Genomic DNA, 18,030 nt, shown 5'->3' with positions numbered 1-18,030 from the left:
GAAATACCTCAGAGACTCTTTCAACCTCTTAATTGACTTTTATGTTCTGGAAACTTGGGGCAGGGCAAATGGTGCTGGCTGTTGACTGGAAGCATCAGTTCCGCTCAAAGGAAGCCTCTCCAAAGCATCCTTGAGTGTCCTTGGCACACAGTGACTGGCTTCCCTCAGAGAAAATGATCCAAGAAACAGTGGTACAGATATCTGTTATGACCTAGCCACCAAAGCCATGCACTGTCATTTCCTCAATAATTGATAGGCGCACTGACCAATTTAATGTGAGCCTCCAAGCCAAAAGCAAGGGTCACTGAGGACCATCATGTAGACTGTCTGCCACAATGTAGTTGGCACCTGGTTGTTATTTACAGAACGAGAAATTAACATGTTCCTCCACCATCCTTATATCTACTACCCAAAAGAAACCCTGGGATAAGCCACTTATGCACCACTCTAGGTGCAATATCTAAATGTATATCATTCAGATTATAGGTCTCAGTCTATTTGATCTACCACCCACTTTTCAGAAAAAAAAAACAACAAAAAACCAAAAAAACCAACCTCAACGCACTCCTGGCAATTAGAAACTTTGGTGCTGCCATCCATAGCTAGGATAAACTTGTAGGCATTTGCTTTTGGATCGCTCCAGCACCCCCTAGTGGGCGTTATTGCCCACTTTGAGAAACACTGATCCAAATAATTACAAATAAGACTTTACTATGTAAATAGATACGTGCATTTATTTATGTATATACAGGCGTACCTCCTTGTATGGTGCTATCCTTTATTGTGCTTCACAGATGCTGCCTTTGCTGCAAGTTGAAGGTGTATGGCAGCCTGTGTTGAGTAAGCCTGTCAGCACAATTTTTCTCCACAGCTTGTGCTCGCTTCACGTCTGTGTCACATCCTATCATTCTCACCACATTTCAAAACTTCTTCATAGTCCTATTTCACACTTAATTGGCTACAGTGTAGTGTACACATAACTTTCCTATGCATTGTTAAACCAGAAAAACGATGTGACTCCTTTTATTGTGACATTTGTTTTATTGCCATATTCGCTTTATTGTGAACCCACAGTAACTCTGAGATATGCCTCTGGGGGTGTGTGTGTGTGTGTGTTATATAAAGGTTTATGATCCTGATCCACCCAGAGGCTCTGCAGAATAAAGGCGTGGCAAACTGCTTCCATAAAGACTAACCCAGGAAGACCTTATGGGGCAGTTCCACTTGGTAATAACACATGGTTGGCCACGAGGCAGGTTCAACATGATGGCAGTTAGCAACAACAACATTTAATATATGTTGATCTTATAGAGACCTGTATCAATGTGCACCGTGTCTTATTTTTCAATTGTTTAATAAAATCACACTGTATGTGTCTTTCCTAATAAGATCCCATTGCTGGGTATTTGGTTTTTATTTATGTTTTTAAAAAGTATTACAAGCAATGCTACTATCAATATCCAGATAGAAACTTTCTTTTCCTACTTGTTTAAGTGGAAAGTATATGCCGTAGACAAATTCCTAAAGAGGCATGCACTCTCTTTTTATGAAGAGATGCCAAACTGCTCTTCAAAAAAATTAATTCCACTAATAATATATAAAAATGTCTTTTTCTCCACACCCAGAGCTACATGGTAATTATCAGGCTTTGACGTCTTTGACATTGTGATAAATGAAAAATGCAATCATGTAGTTTTAATTGGCTTGTCTCTAATTCTCTGTGGAGTTCATAATGTACTTATTGGATATTCTTGTCTGTGAGCTGTGTAGTTATCCATCTAGCCATTATTCCTTTGGATTATTCACCTCTTTCTTGTCAATCAGTAAGAGTTCATTATATTTGGGAGAATTTTGCCGTTTATCTCTCATACATCTTGCAGATATTTCCTCCAGATTTGGCCTTCTTATCTTGGTGTTGTTTACTGTGTTTCTTGCTAGATGGTCACTGTATCTTAACATTAGAAAGTAATGAAAAATATAATATTGTTGGCTTTGCCAAACCTGGCTTCAATTATTTTCCTGATGGCTTTAAGACATGCATTTTAAATTGTGTTTAAGCTGTTGATTTAATCTTTAGAAGGTACGGATCAGCAGTATTTCATTTTAGTGCTGCTAACCGCAAAGTCAGCAGTTTGAAACTACCAGTGTCTCTGTGGGAGAAACATGGAGCTTTCTGCTCCTGTAGAGTTACAGTCTTGGAAGTCCACACTGGGCAGTTCTACTCTGTCCTACAGGGTTCCTGGCTGAGGATCAGAATTGACGTGGTGGCAGTGAATGAGAATTTATAAAATAAGTGAAAATTTCTTCTTATTCTGACTTTTAAAGGATGAATCATTAAGGTTTACGAGGGGGTACCCCCCCAAAATCATATTTATTTGGTTCAAAGCTATGTATTATTTTTTTTTACAAAACAACGTCATCACCTTCAAAGTACTCTGCAATACACTTAATACATTTGTCAAATTTGAGATTCCGTTCTTGGAAACATTTTCCAAACTCATTTGTTTGGATGGCTGACAGCGCTTCCCTCGTTTTTTCTTCACCTCTTCTATGCTGTCAAGTCATTGCCCTTTCGTGTCCTTCTTCATCCCTCTTCATTCGCAGGAACAAAAAGAAGTCTCACGAGTGAGGTCAGGTGAGTCAGGTGCTTAGGGCAGAGAGACATGCTGTTTTTTGCCAAAAACTGGTGCACTGAGATGGCTATGTGAGCAGGTGCAATTTCATGGTGGCAAAAGCAGTCCTCCGTCTGCCACAAATCAGGCCTTTTTTGTCACACAAAGAAGAACCTTTAAATAGAAAGCTTGATTAACCGTCTGACCTGGTGGCAAAAACTACAAATGCACTATCCTTGTCACATTTAAAGAAAAAAAAGAACATCCGTTTTTTGGGGGGTACCCCTCGTATTTTTGCATACCTCATACTCTTGAGATAAACCCTTTTTCTATTTTCAGTGTTCTACCCAAGAGTTCTTCTTGATCGCCAGGACTCTGTATCACTTGCTGTTGGAACTTCAAGCATTAATACCTGCTGCGAGTTCCCACATTCAATCCGACTTGCTCCAGGCATGTATTTTAGAGATCCCGGGACTCCTCACGCCAGTGGAGCATTATGTAAAGATACTAAATGAACATGCTGCCAAGTAAGTAGCAGGTCTGTAGTAAGTGCCATTGCGTATGCTTGCTGTGTAGCTTTTTAGTCTTCTGTCAAAGTAACGGTAGACGTTCCACGTGCCTACATGAACTTGGAAACGTGATTGGGTGCTAAACATCTCAGCAGTCTCTATTACAGCTGGAAGCAACACTTAGTTGTCTAACATTTGGGCAGTTCACCATCTAGGACAGATGTACTGCCTCCACAGACATCACAGGTGACAAGATAAATCCTAAGCAAAACCAAGTAGTAGCAGTTTCTTAATGCAAACACAGTGCCAAGTGACATCTCGTCCTTATTTACTAACTCTGGAGACAGCTGCCTTGTGTTTACTATCTTCTGAAACAGAGTTACCTCACATGTCAGCCCACAGACACCCTTACGCTTAGGAAAAATGTTTTTACAGTAGTGATATTTGTTTGTTGTCTGAGCTTGCAAACAACAAGTATATAACTAGTCCTCCTGGTTTCACTATAGGAATCGTGATCTTGCAAAAGAGATATTCTCTAGGCCAGCGGTTCTCATCCCTTGGGTCGTGACCCCTTTTGGGGTCGAACGACCCTTTCACAGGGGTCGCCCGATTCATAACAGTAACAAAATTACAGTTATGAAGTAGCAACGAAAATAACTTTATGGTTGGGGGGGGTCACCACAACCTGAGGGTCGCAGCATGATGAAGCTTGAGAACCACTGCTCTCGACCCTCCGAATTCACTGCCCTCGTGTCGGTTCTGACCAGAGCGACCCTGCAGGGTGGCATAGAGCTGCCCCTGTGGGTTTCTGAGACGGTAATTGTTTATGGGAGTGCAAGGCTTCATCGTTCTCCCATGGAGCAGCTGGTGGATTTGAACTGCTGACCTTGCAATTAACAGCCCAACTTGTAACCAACTGTGCCACGAGCACCTCTTGAAAGTGATATTGGGTAGTCAGTTTATCGTCCTCACAGAAAATCGGGGAGTTGGCCATCAGCAGTGGAAGAGCCAGAACCAGAACCTCATTTTCCTGACCGAAAGCTCTTTTATCGTGCAGTAAATACTAATAATTGGTCCCCTGCCTAATCTATATCCTTTAATATATGGAATTGCTTGTGCTTTCATTTTTTAGAGTTGGGGATAAAACTGAATTGTTCAAAGACCTTTCTGATTTTCCCTTAATAAAAAAGAGGAAGGAGGAAATTCAAGAAATTACCAACAAGATCCAAATACATTTGCAAGAAATACGAAGAGTACTGAAAGATCCTTCTGCACAGTATGTGACCGTGTCCGGACAGGAGGTAATGCTGGAGGAGTTTTTACCTTGCCAACGATGTTGTTTTTATTAGGTGCCATCGAGCTGGCTCTGACACACAGCACAACCCTGTGCACAGCAGAACAAAACACTGCCTGGGGCTGCGCCAGCCTCACAGTTGTTGCTGTGCTTGATCCTGTGCTGCAGCCACTGCGTCAGTCCATGTCTTTGAGGGCCTTCCTTTTTTCTCTGTTCCTATCTTTTCCAGCCATGATATGTTTCTCCAGGAACTGGTCTCTTCTACAAAACTAGTTTCATTTGTAACATGTTCTGTTTCAGCCCTTAGAAATGTGTTATATAATACCTTGGTTTGATAAGAATTATTTAGTAACAGTATATGTGTGTGTGTGTGTGTGTGTGTGTGTGTGTGTGTGTGTGTGTATAATTTAATTGAGCACTCACATTGCTTATTGCAATCCATACATCAGTTGTATCAGGCATATTTGTACATATGTTGCTATCTTTCTTTTCTAGATAGTTACTTTCTATTGAGACCTTGGGATCAGCTCCTCCCCGCCCCTGTTCTCCTCTATGCTCATGACCCCTTGATATACTATAAATTATTATTACTTCCATGTCTCACACTGACCACTGTCTCCCCTCCCCCCATGGTTTCCATTGTTCTTTCCCCTGGAAGGGTGTGTGTGGTTGTGTGGCGATCAGTTTCCCCCTTCTTCCTCGCCTCCCCACTCTTCACCCTTCCCATCTGGTATCTCTCTTCCCATTCCTGCTCCTGGTTTGCGTGTGTCCTGGGCTCTTATCTCTTACCTATAGCTGTGTACATGCTCCAGTCTAGTCTGAAGTGAGAGGCATCACTGGGGTCATGGTAGTGGGGTGGGTGGGTGAGGAAGCCTCAAGGAACCAGAGGAATATTGTGTGTTTCATTGGTGCTTTACTGCACCCTGGTTGACTCATCCCTTCCCTGTGACCCCTCTGTGGGGGATGTTCCATTGTCTAAAGATGGGCTTTGGGTCTCTGCTCTGATCCCCCTCGTTCTTAACCATATGGTTTTCTTTGTTTGATTGTTAAGGATCTTCTGATGGCTGTTACCTGGTCCCGATGATACCTCATGCACACACAGGCTGTTGTGCTTCTTCCATGTGGGCTTTTTGTTTCTCTGCTGGATGGCCGCTTGTATCACTTCAAGCTTTTAAGACCCCAGACACTATATCTTTTAATAGCTGGGCACCATCTGCCTTCTTCACCACATTTGCTTATGCACCCATTTTGTCTTCAGTGATTGTGTTGGGAGGGTGAGCATCTCAGATTGCCAATTTGTTAGAATAACATGTTCTTGTATTGAGGGAGGTTATGAGCTGAGGCCCAAAGTCTGTCTACTACCTCAGTGTATTGCCATATAAATATATGTACATGGGCCAATACTTCTATTTTTATGGATTAATACAGTGTATATTTTATAATTTTCTTTAGAGTCTTGGTAAAATTGTGCAACTTGATATTGTGTCTGTTTTAGTGTTATCTGAAATTGCATTACAGAAAATCTTAACTGTTGTGAATAATAGGTTATGGAATTCATTTACCCTAAATTCATGGGGAAAAAGTTAAGTTTTCAACCAAAAGGAGCCCTGGTGGCATAGTGGGCTATGCTCTAGCCTGATAACCACAAAGTCCTCAGTTCATATTCAACATGGGAGAAAGATGAGACTTTGTGTTCCTGTAAGGATTTGCAGCCTCGGAAATCCATAGACAGCCCTACTCTGCCCTAGAGGCTCTCTCTGAATCAAAATTGACTGATGGTACTAAGTTAAAATATGGGTCTTGCAGCCATTTAGAATTGAATCTACCCACGGCAATCAGGGAGCCTTGATGGTGTAGTGGTTAGGTTGCATAATGGTTATTCTTTGGGCTGTGCTCTGTGAGGTCGGCAGTTCGAAATCACCAGTGGTTCCTCGGGAGAAAGATGTGATTTTCTACTCCTGGAAGCAGTTATAGTCTCAAAAACTCATGGGGGCAGTTCTGTCCTGTACTGTGTGATCACTTTGAGTCAGTACTGCCTCTTTTGGCAGTGAGTTTTAGGTTTTCGGGGTTTTTTGTACTGCCATAAAGTTGATTCCAACTCATAACGACCTTTAGGGCACAGGAGAACTGCGCCAGAGGATTTCCAAGGTTTGAATCTTTACGGTAGCAGACAGCCTTATCTGTTCCCCGCAGAGCAGCTAGTAGGTTTGAACTGCCAACCTGAGGTTAGCAGCTGAGCACCTAAACCAGGGGCCACCAAGGCTGCACAAGGCCTCTTCTAGGCCTCTTGCTACCAGCTTTGTAGCAAACCCTCTTACAACTCATTTTAAAAGTGACTTAACTGTGAAAGTTTGTGATATGTGAATTTTGTATCAATTGAAGTATTAAAGAAAAAAAGTTATAACTCTGAGGACAAAGGAAATGTCTGAGGGTTTAGGGGGCAAAATCTTTTCTGAATAATGAAAGTGAAGACCACTTGAGGAACGGCCTTCACACAGTGATTCCTTTTGAAGTCCTGTGTCAACCAATTGCTCTCCAGGTGATGCAGCTGGGTGGTGAGACCTATTCCCCAACTCCCCGTCCATCGTGTGTGTCCACAGAGTACAAAGTGCCACAGAGTGCATGGCCGAGGTTTGGACCAAGATTGCCAGGCCTGCTTCTGAGGGACCCCGCGGGGCCAGGTAGTCTCACCCCCCCACAACGTTTGGCCCCCAGCCCAGTGTGTTAACTGTTTGCACCACGTAGGAACCCCTGAAAGTCAGGTGTTCAATGCAAAACAAAGCAGAAAAACCATTGTGAAAACCTGCAGTTAATAAATATGCCCTAAACTTATGATGCTGGATAGAATATGTTTTTGGAAATGTGTCCTTTTGTTTAATTGGATATTCATAGCTAAATGATAATGAGAGAATAGAGAAATGTGCTTTCTATATGGAGCTTCTGTGGATGGCACCTTTTGGTTTTCTGTGGAGTCTTTTGGCATGCTACCTCCATGCTGCATGTTATTTTAAAATATGTAGATCAAAACTGAAGGGATGTGAGAATTTCTGCTTTATTAAAATAGTAAGTTAGGGCCCTTGTGAATAATAGTTTTTACAGGATGAACTTTTTATTCCCCTTTTAAAAATATAGCGACTTTTTGTTTTATTAGCAGAAGAAAGCTTAATTTCAAGTTAGAATTTTAATATGAGCATCAACGTTTTGTACTTACCCAGAAGATTGTTATATGATTATGTGAGATAAACTCTATAGTAAATTACAATCTTTATGAACCTGTGCTACTGAATACATTTAATTATTATGTTAGCCTGCTCTGAGGTCTAAACTTATTAAGATGGCATATGTAGCCAGCTTTCAGAGTTATGTCTACTTTCTGAACAGGCAAGCATCGAATATTTAATGTGTCACTTAGCTTCATCGTGGAGTTGTGAGTGTGCAAGGCACAAAGTAATGGTGTGGTCACGTCTCTGGCTATCTTTTGGTCTTCAGAAGTGTTCTCGTAGTACTAATAGACTTGTGTTAGCAAAGTTGCCGTTTGGTATTACAGTGGGAAATGCCAAGTGGAAGTGCCGATTCTGCACTTGGGTGCTGAGTGGTCCTCGGGGTGTTGCTTGGAGACAAATTGAGTTAGCATATGTGGAAGTGATTCAGGGAGCGCTGTGCAAATATTATTTATATTGTAATAATAACCTTATCTCAGTAGTTTAAAGCACAAACTGTATTAGGCTGCCCATGTATTATCTCATTTAATCTTTGTAACAGTACAACAAGGCAATTGGTACAGCGTCTAAGCAAAGGAAATCCAAGGTTGGCGTCGTTAGGTCAATTGCTGAGTCAGAAGCCATTCCAGCGCAGTTCCGCCAGACTCCAGATAGACAGTCTCTTTACCGCAGCACTATTTCATTTCTCTCCCACCAAGTAGTATCAGAGATTTTCAGGCTTGTGAATTTTATTTGATAAAAATCAAGATAGTTTAAATCTGTGCTATTCAAACTCAGATGAAAGCTCATTGTTATTGCTGCTGCTGTGAGGTACCACGGAGCTGTTTCGACTCCCGGTGACCTGTGTACAACGTAACAAACCCTGCCCTGTCGTGCGCCACCCTCACAACTGTGCTTATGTTTGAGCCTGGTGTCATAGCCAGAGTGTCAGCCCAGCCTGTTGAAGACAGCCCTCTTTTTCACTGCCCTTTTACTTTACCGGGAGTGGTCTCTCCTGATTGCATGGCCTACGTACATGAGAAAAGTCTCACCATCCTCACTTTAAGGAGCATTTTGGCTGTACTTCTTTCAAGACAAATTGGATTGTATTTCTGGAATCCCATGGTACTTTCAGTATTGCTCACCAGCACCATAATTAAAATGTACCAATCCCTTTTTAGTCTCCTTGACTCATTTTCCAACATCCATAATCATATGAGGCAATTGAAAATACTGGGATTCGGGTAAGGCCTCAAAGTGACGTATTTGCTCAAATCTTATGAATATTAGCAATTTTCACATAAAAAAGTAGAAAATTACCTTGGATTCATAAGGAATAGTAAATTGGTTACTTATTGTCACTGTTATATTGATTTTTAATAGAAAGCAGAGCACAGGGATTGAATAATTGGATTATAGATAATTAGGGAGGATGATAAATCATGTTCTTATTTTTTATGCCTTTACCAGATTAAGAGGAAATGCCCTAAGTAGCATAGTGAGTCACGAGTTGGGCTGCTAACCACAAGGTGGATGGTTCAAACCCACGGGAGAAAGATGAGGCTTTACAGCCTTGGAACCATACATCAGGTTACTGTGAGCCAGAATCAACTTGATGACAGTGGATTTGGGTTTATTGTCTCTGGTTGGTTCTGAAAGTATTTGATTAGAAGAAAATTAATGCAAACAGGAACTTGCTTGGTTTTTACAGAAGCAGTATCTTATGTAAAAACCAAACACGTTCCACTTCTGTGACAATTTCTACCTATTTTATGAATTTAAAGACAGCTTTTCACCTTGAATCAATTGTGGAATGGATGAGTAGACTTTCTATTTGGTGCAGTATTCATATAGCTTATTCTTAGGAATAAAAGCAAAGAAGTAGTTTGGGGAAGTTCTTTAGAAAAATTAAAATGTATGAATTCACAGCCTGCAGCACAATCAAGTACCTTGTTAGTAGGTTGAAAATGTGGAGAGTGTTCTCTGTTAAATACTCGAAATTAATTACAAGTAGTTGAAAATTCTTGAGCCAGAGAAAGAAAAAGGGGAAGGTGCAGCAATGTGTTAAAGTGGTATGGCAGAAAGCAGTTTCGGAAGTGAGTTATGAATTTCAGCAAGCCCTGCAAGGTTGTCAACCTAGCAGTACCCCAGGCTATAGTCAGAGTAGCAATATCTCTGACATTTCATAAGACAGAGTTGCGTCCCAAGAGAAGACTATGGGAGGTTGGTTACGCTAAGCAAGGCCCACTTCTTGCAGCAATCGCTGTCCGAGACACACAGTCTGGACCTCCAGAACCCAAAGACACCGTTGTGAGGACTTTCTAAGATGTTAACCGTGCAGGCTGACCTCCTGCTTTAGTGTGTTTCCTTTTCATTAGCCATACAATCCTGAAACCAAAGGGTTGCCTGCTCATTCTGAGAATGTGTGGTGGAGAATATTTTTCTTCTATTAAAAACTCACTGTTGTCAAGTCAATATGGACTCAAGGCAACCTTGGAGGACAGAGTACAACTGCTCCGTAGAGTTTCTGAGGCCGTAAATCGTTGTGGCAGCAGCAGCCTCATCTCACTCCTGTGGTATGACCGTGGGTTTGAATCGTCGACCCTTTGGTTAGCAGTTGAGCGCATCGCCACTGCACCACTAAGGAGAAGAAACACTTCTAGTTGACTTCAAGGTAAAGAAGATACAGGGGACCAGTCTCTGCCTGAGGACATAGCTCCAGGTTTTAACAAGGAGTCCTCATTGGCTTCTCTGACACTCTAAGAGCATTTTTGCCCTATGTAGTTTGCACTCAACTATTAACTTAGAGGTGGGCGGTTTGAATCCATTCCCTGGGGCAGTGGCAGAATGATCTGGTGGCCTGCTTTTGTAAAGTTGACAGCCAAAAAAAGCTCTCTGGAACAGTTCTGCTCTCTAGCACACAGGATTGCCAGGCCCCTTGGACTCTGTCACACGACCATGGTGCTGTGTGGCTTCTGCCGTCGCTGCAGCCTCCGCCACATAAGATTGGAATCTTGCACGTGTTCCACTGATGCCTCTTCTTTCTTGAGGGTCTGCGATTCTCTCCCTTCCTGCTTCTGAGATGGATTGCTCTCTTATACACCCAGTGGAAGGACAAAACCACTGCCCCCTGTATTAGTGTGACTCACTATTGCCTCTGTTTGCAAGCTCCTAGCCGGTCATTTGGTGGGAGTTACAAAAACATGGATGAAAGAGCCATTACAGACATTTGACCTCCCCCAGCCCCTTAGACAGTAACTGCCAACTGTGAGTGATTTGTGGGTGTGCATCTGTCCTTCTGAAAGACTGGTGACCCAGTTCTTGATTAGTGTTCAGAATTACTATTCCGGAATTCTGCTGTTTGCCTTTGATGTAGTTCTTCCCAGAATTATTTTATAAAAAGGCAAACAGATTGCTTCATAAAACATTTAAAAATAGTTTTTGGTAGAATTTTGTAAAGCAGAGTTTTTCTTCAGTTTCTCTTTTCTAAGCCCAGAGGGGCTTTTTTGGTCCCCTTTTCCCAATTGACCGTGCCTGGCAGATTTGAAATTCAAGAGGACATCATTGTGAATGTAGGAGGACTTCACTGGTTCTCAAATGTTTTTTAGAATGAAAATGTGTAAAATTAACCATTAATTTCTGTTACAATGAATGTAAAAGCTACAGTGTTTCCGTTAATGGAAACGCAAATGCAGGAACCAGAATGATACTAGTCAAAGCACATATATGTCAGAGTTACTGGAACTGTTATAAAACTAAAACAAGTAAAAACTTTCCAGTAGCCACCTCCAAATTGGTGTCAGCCACAGCCCCTCTGGATTCCATGCCACCCAGGATAAATTTTAAATTGTTGTTGTTGTTGTTATTGTAGACAAAACAAATTGGATTGTGATAATACAAAACGTGGAGCACACTAAGATGATGCAGAACACATGCTTAAATTAAAAATGTGACAGGAAAACTTGACTTCCTGTGTGCCCTGGCTGACCTCAGAAATGTGTGCAGAGCAAAAGGAATCTCTAAGTACAAAGTTCAGATAAGGGGAAGCTGAGAGGAAACATTTTTGATGGAGAGAACTCGCTCCCTCTCTCAACAGTTGAGGGAGCTATTTATGTCTTCTTTCTAAGTCTACATACATGCAGGGACTCTGCCTCTTTGGATAAAAAGAGGAAGAGGGGAGGGACTGAATCTGCAACTGTTAAAACGTAGTTTAGTGGAATCATTTAATATTTTCTGTGTTTGGAGATTTAATCTTTTTTTTAAAATAAATGATCATTTTATTAGGGGCTCATACAACTCATCACAATCTGTACATGTGTCATCTGTGTCCAGCACTTTAGTACATGTTAACTTCATCATTCTTAAGACACCCACTTTCCACTTGAGCCCCTGGTGTCAGCTCATTTTTCCCCCTCCCTCCCCACTCCCCCTGAACCCTGAACCCCCGATAGTTTATAATTTATTATTATTTTATCATATCTTACCCCATCCCATGTGTCCCTCACCAACTTCTCCGCTGTCCATCCCCCAGGGAGGAGACCACATGTAGACCTTGTCCTTTGTTCCACCTTTCTCCCTCTCCTTCCCTCCACCCTCCTGCCATCGCCACTCTCTCCACTGGTCCTGGGGGGTTCATCTGTCCTGGATTCACTGTATTTCCAGTTCCTATCTGTGCCAGTGCACCTCCTCCAGTCCAGCCAGATATGTAAGGTAGAATTTGGATCATGGTAGTGGGGTGGAGGAAGCATTTAAGAATCAGAGGAAAATTGCATATTCCATTGTTACTGCACTGCACTCCGATTTGCTCCTCACCTCCCCGCAGCCCTTCTGCAAGGGGATGTCCAATTTCGCCCGGATGGGCCCTGGGTCCCCACTCTGCACTCCCCCTCATTCACAGTGTTATGCTTTTTTTATTTTTGGTCTTTTTTGGTCTTTGATGCCTGACCCTTTCGCTGTCTTGTCATCTTACAGGCTGGTGTGCTTCTCCTTTGTTGTTTCTCAGTTAGATGGCCCCTTGTTTATCTTCCAGCATGTGGGACCCCAGATTCTGTGTAATTTGACAGCTTGGCACCATTAGCTTTCTTCACCGCATTTGCTTATGTACCCGCTTTGTCTTCAGCATTCGTGTTGGGGTAGGCTGGTGTGCTTCTTCCTTGTGGGTTTTGTTGTTTCTTAGCTAAATGGCCGTATGTTTGTCTTCAAGCCTGTAAGACCCTAGATGCTGTATCATTTGATAGCCGGGAACCATCTGCTTTCTTCCCCACTTTTGCTAATGCAGGGAGACTTAATCTTATTACCCAAGTCTGTGTTGTTGCTGTTAGTTGCTGTCAGAGTTGATTCTAGCTCATGGTGAACCCTGTGTGTGCCAGGGTTTCCGAGGCCATGGTCTTGACAATGCAGATACTTGGGCCTGTGCTCCACCGCCTCTGGGTGGATTCAGACTCCCAACCTTTTGACCAGTACTTGCATCACCCACTAACTCATTATCTGAATAACAGAATCCTTAAATAAGAGCTGTTGTTAAGGAAAAGTCACCAACCATATTATGTTGACAACATTTATTAACATGGAAACTCCAAGTTATATTCCTTATTACAGGTATTTTTTCACATTGCAAATTATATCCCAAGTATTAAAATACTAATTAGTAATATTTGGCTGTTTGTGTGTATATATGTATATACATTGCACCCCCAGAAACGATACTTGATTTATTAAGAATGTTTCAGATTTCAAATATTTATCAAAGTGTGAATAGTTTAGAGAAAACAAGAAAGATAATGAGTCAATGAAATAATTGTTTCTTTGTATTTCTTTTAGTTTATGATTGAAATCAAGAATTCTGCTCTATCGTGTATACCATCTGATTGGGTCAAGGTTGGAAGGTAGGTCTGAAAAGCCTTGTTTCTCCTTATTAATATAAACTGTAATGACATCTCTGTACTGGACTGATAATAGCCACTTTCTTGAAGTTTAAAGCAGTTGATTCCCCGTTTGATTTTTCTTAGAAAATTCTTAGCCAAAGAGATCATATTTTTATCATTGCTTTAAAAACAGTTTTAAAACGTTATTCTATTTTCATGTATTTATTTTCTTGTTTTGTAAATTAGTGTTTTAGTCTTACAGTTCAGTGTAAGCAGGGCGGGGGGTGGGTTGTGGTGGGGAAGCTGGGGAACCTTCATTTATAAGATTAATTTGGTTGCTTGAACTTCTTGATGAATGCTCTGCCTGACATTTCTTTTAAGAAGCTGAAGTTTCATTTTCTACCTCACTGAGCCCCGGATTTCCCTATTCTTAATGCTTCCCATGGCACATCGTTATAATAGTTTGGGGTTTTTTTACATCTTCTATTTTATAAGTTGTATCATGAATTGATGAAACTAAATTAATCAAAAACACAGAATTAGAGAACCACATCGAGACTCTGCCCTTTCTCCTTGGTTAGACATGAATCCCTGAGAGGAGGAGGAGGGCTCCTTGTGGAATATTAATTACCACTGTTTCTCATGAGTCTGAGGTGACAACGATACATTTGCCTAAGATAGACGAGGGACTGGGAAGTAGCTGGTGCGGTGTTCAGGAACTCTATGCTGAGGATGAAGAAATAGCTTGACATGATGTGTGAATAATGATTTTATTATTTTAATTTAAGAAAAAAACTATTATCCCTTGCCGCCAGCAGAAGATTTTGAAGGCATAAGCATGGCTTTTAGTGCTTAAGAAATGAAGTTCATTGTCACTGAGCCAGTTGCAACTCATAGTGACCCTATAGAGCATGATAGGAATGCCCCCGTGGGTTTCCAAGACTGCAATACTTTATGGGTAGTAGAAATCTTCACTTTTTCCCGAGGAGCGACTGGTGGTTTCGAACTGCTGACCTTCTGGTTAGCAACACTACTACACCATGGCTCCTTTTAGTTCTCATGTCTTTCTTTTTCCCTGCCTATGCGTCCAGAGGGGTAGATATTTTAGTTTGGGTAGTGTTGATTTTAGGAGATAATTGTGTTCCCTCTATGCAGGCACTCTTTATTTACACATGTCCTATACTAAAATTGATGAATGGAAATATGTGTTATGAAGAGAAATTGCTAAAAATCATTTTAGTGAACCTAGAACAATAACTGAACTGTCTCACTAAACAGTTTTGCCAGAAGAGAGAGCTATAATAAATATATTTGCATAGAAATCATGATGATGTGGTTTGAAAGCAACAAGAAAGCTACAAATCAGTGCTAGCCTCTTTTCAGCAGTCAGTAATGAAAATTGAGTGAACAGATAAGATGGTTTAGGGAAGGTTCCTTGCGATTCTTTATCTGTTGTTTGGCCATCAGGGCCGTGACAAGCATATATTAGAGTTTCATCAGCCCAATCAGGAATGTGAAAGGCCCACGCCAGTGATTTAGTCACAGCAGTCCAGTGGCGACTTATTAAAGGCAAACAATTGTAAAGGTTAGGGTGCACTCTGTCACCAGTTTATCGCGCAACACTGCCCTCGTCTTTTTTGAGACCTCATGATGACGATGATGCCAGCAGCCATCACGACCACTCCCGCCACCTCCATAACCATTCGGTTCTAAGTACTGCCTGTTTTCTTGATGTACACACTATCACTGTCCCATTTTAAAGATGAGGAAATCTGTGTTTAGAGGACACGTACGTCTATTTGTCCCAGTTCTTTTATTTATTTATTTTTAATCACTTTATCTGGGGCTCTTACAACTCTTATCACAATCTATACATTTATCCATTGTGTCAACCACATTTGTTGCCATCATCATTTTCAAAACATTTTCTTTGTACTTGAGCCCTTCGTATCAGCTCCTCATCCTTTTCCTCATTCCCCCACCCTCCTTCATGAACCCTTGATAATTTCTAATTTTTTTTTCATGTCTTACACTGACAGCTGTCTCCCTTCACCCACTTTTCTGTTGTCTGTCCCCCTGGGAGAGGGTTATATGTCGATCATAGTGATTGGTTTCCCCTTACTCCTCCACCCTTCCCTTACGCTCCTAGTATCGCTACTCTCATTATTGGTCCTGAGGGGTTTATCTGTCCTGGATTCCCTGTGTTTCCAGCTCTTATCTGTACCCGTGTACATGTTCTGGTCTAGCGAGATTTGTAAGGTAGAATTGGGGTCATGATAGTTGTGGGGGAGGGAAGCATTAAAGAACTAGAGGAAAGTTGTGTGTTTCGTCAGTGCTGTACTGCACCCTGACTGGCTCGTCTCTTCCTTGTGTCCTTTCTGACAGGGGATGTCCAATTGACTACCGATGAGCTTTGGGCTTTCACTCTGCACACCCGCTTATTCACATCAATTGATTTTTTTGTTTTGTTTTGGGTCTTTGATACCTGAAACCTGGTCCCATCGACAACTTTTTATCACACAGGCTGGTGTGCTTCCTCCATATGGGCTTTGTTGCTTCTGAGCTAGATGGCCGTTTGCTTATCTTCAAGCCTTTAAGACCCCAGACACCATATCTTTTGATAGCCGGGCACCATCAGCTTTCTTCACCGCATTTGCTTATGCACCCATTTTGTCTTCAGTGATCATGTCAGGGAAGGTGACCATCACAGATTGCCGGGTTAGTAGAACAAAGTGTTCTTGCATTGAGGGAGTATTTGAATGGAGCCCCAGTGTCCATCTGCTGCCTCAATACTTTATAAATAAATAAATATACATAGATCTCTTCCCCTATCATTATATTTAAATGTATTTACATATATACATGCCTGTATTTAGACCTCTATATATGTCTTTTGCCCCCTAGTTCTTTTCTCTGTTTCCTTTTACTTTCCTCTTGTCCCACTAGAGGAATTCTTGTAAATAGTAGTAGTGTGGCAGTAGTGAGAGCTTTGGTCCAGAGTCTCTGCTGGCGGACCCACACATTTCCCTCTGTGCTCAGTGGCTTCTTGATGAAGGTGGTCACAATTATCCTCAAGCTTAGAAGAGGAGCAGGTGGCATCTCTTTGTGCCCAAGTCCACAGTGAAGTTACAGTTAGATTATGAGGGATGGCTCTTCATCTGAATTCTGAGTCTTTCTGTTTTGTAATTGGAATGCTTCATTCATAGAAGAGTATAAAATATAAAGGTTCCCCAGGTATCTGCCTCCCAGCTTTGTCAGAGTTCATTTTTCCATATTTGTTCTGATCTTTCTTTTCTTTTTAAAAAGCATTTTCATTGAGTATAATTTTTAAAAAAAAATAGCTTCCTGCTTATGAAATAAAGATTCTAAACTTGACTTGGCCACGAGGATATGATTTGAAATGCATTTGGAAAGCTTCCTGAACAAAGTCATCTGAACTTAAGTACTTTATTTACCACAGAGATCTTTGGAAGCAGTAGAATTCAGTATCATAATTAGAAAACGTTCTCTATTTACAGATGTTTACTTTCAAGGTTCATCAGAGAATAATAAATAGCTACTTTGGCTTTTTGAGGTGATGCCATTGCCGATTTCCTTATAACCTTGACTTCCTATTTCTGTTTTCTACTCCCTAGCACAAAAGCTGTGAGCCGCTTTCATTCTCCTTTCATCGTAGAAAATTACCGACATCTGAATCAGCTCCGGGAGCATCTAATCCTTGACTGCAATGCTGAGTGGCTAGATTTTCTAGAGTAAGTTGACAGTGAAAAATATAATCTACTTTTTTCCTTTGAAAAACAGACCAGAAAACCTTCCCATCAACAAGAAAAGTACAGATTACTGTTTATGACTGGATATAAGATAGTTGACTGCATGTGCCCTCTGACTCTATTTTTAATTTGGTGAAGTGTAAGCTCACTTTCCTCTTTGATCAGCTTATATCAAGGTAAGCAAAATTCTAAGGTGAAATTTCTGATGGAGCGCTGGTGGTATAGTGGGTTACATGCTGGGCTAACCCACAAGGTCAGCGGTTTGAAACCCCCAGCTGTCCCATGGAAGAAAGATACATCTTTCTAATTCTGTAAAGATTTACAGTCCCATTTAGACTCTGCCCTTTCCAGGTGTACAGCGTCGTTCACAGGCCACACCTGAAGGACCCGATTTGGAAACCCCGCTAAGTAAATTGGACTTTTCGTCACACACTCCTGTAGCAGATAAGAGGGACTGCTTTAGAAGAAAGGCTGAAACGGCCAAGTGCCAGAAGAAGGAGATGACTACTATCCCAAGGTTAGGGATTGTGAAGTCATTGGATTTGGGTTTCCATCTCTTGCTTTGAGAGTGCCCTATAAATGGCAACTCAGGACTACCATTTATTTGCTATTTTCATACTCTCTTTGCCTTTTTGTGTCATGTTTTACCCCAATAGGCATAGTTCTGCCTTTGTTAATGAGTGTTATTGAAAGTTTTGCTCTCCAGTCTTCATTGTTTGTGTAAGTAGTTTCCAGTTACTTAAGTTTTTAATCTGCAAGTCAACAGTCCATATATCTTGGC

At 41.4% G+C, this 18,030-nt stretch overlaps 1 protein-coding gene across 1 annotated transcript in view; it reads left to right on the top strand.

Annotated features, from left to right (window-relative positions):
* The window catches only part of MSH3 (mutS homolog 3), a 198,399-nt gene that overhangs the window by 112,470 nt on the left and 67,899 nt on the right, over positions 1-18,030 (top strand). Inside the window, 4 exon segments of the mRNA XM_045285208.1 lie at positions 2,952-3,139; positions 4,254-4,422; positions 13,436-13,500; positions 17,115-17,231. Coding sequence (XP_045141143.1) covers positions 2,952-3,139; positions 4,254-4,422; positions 13,436-13,500; positions 17,115-17,231 — 539 coding nt within the window.

This window comes from Echinops telfairi, unplaced genomic scaffold (genome assembly GCF_000313985.2).
Source record: "Echinops telfairi isolate 266 unplaced genomic scaffold, ASM31398v2 ScPeMD7_7469;HRSCAF=8507_1, whole genome shotgun sequence".
Lineage (NCBI taxonomy): Eukaryota > Metazoa > Chordata > Mammalia > Afrosoricida > Tenrecidae > Echinops > Echinops telfairi.
This window is presented reverse-complemented; position numbering and strand designations above follow the sequence as displayed.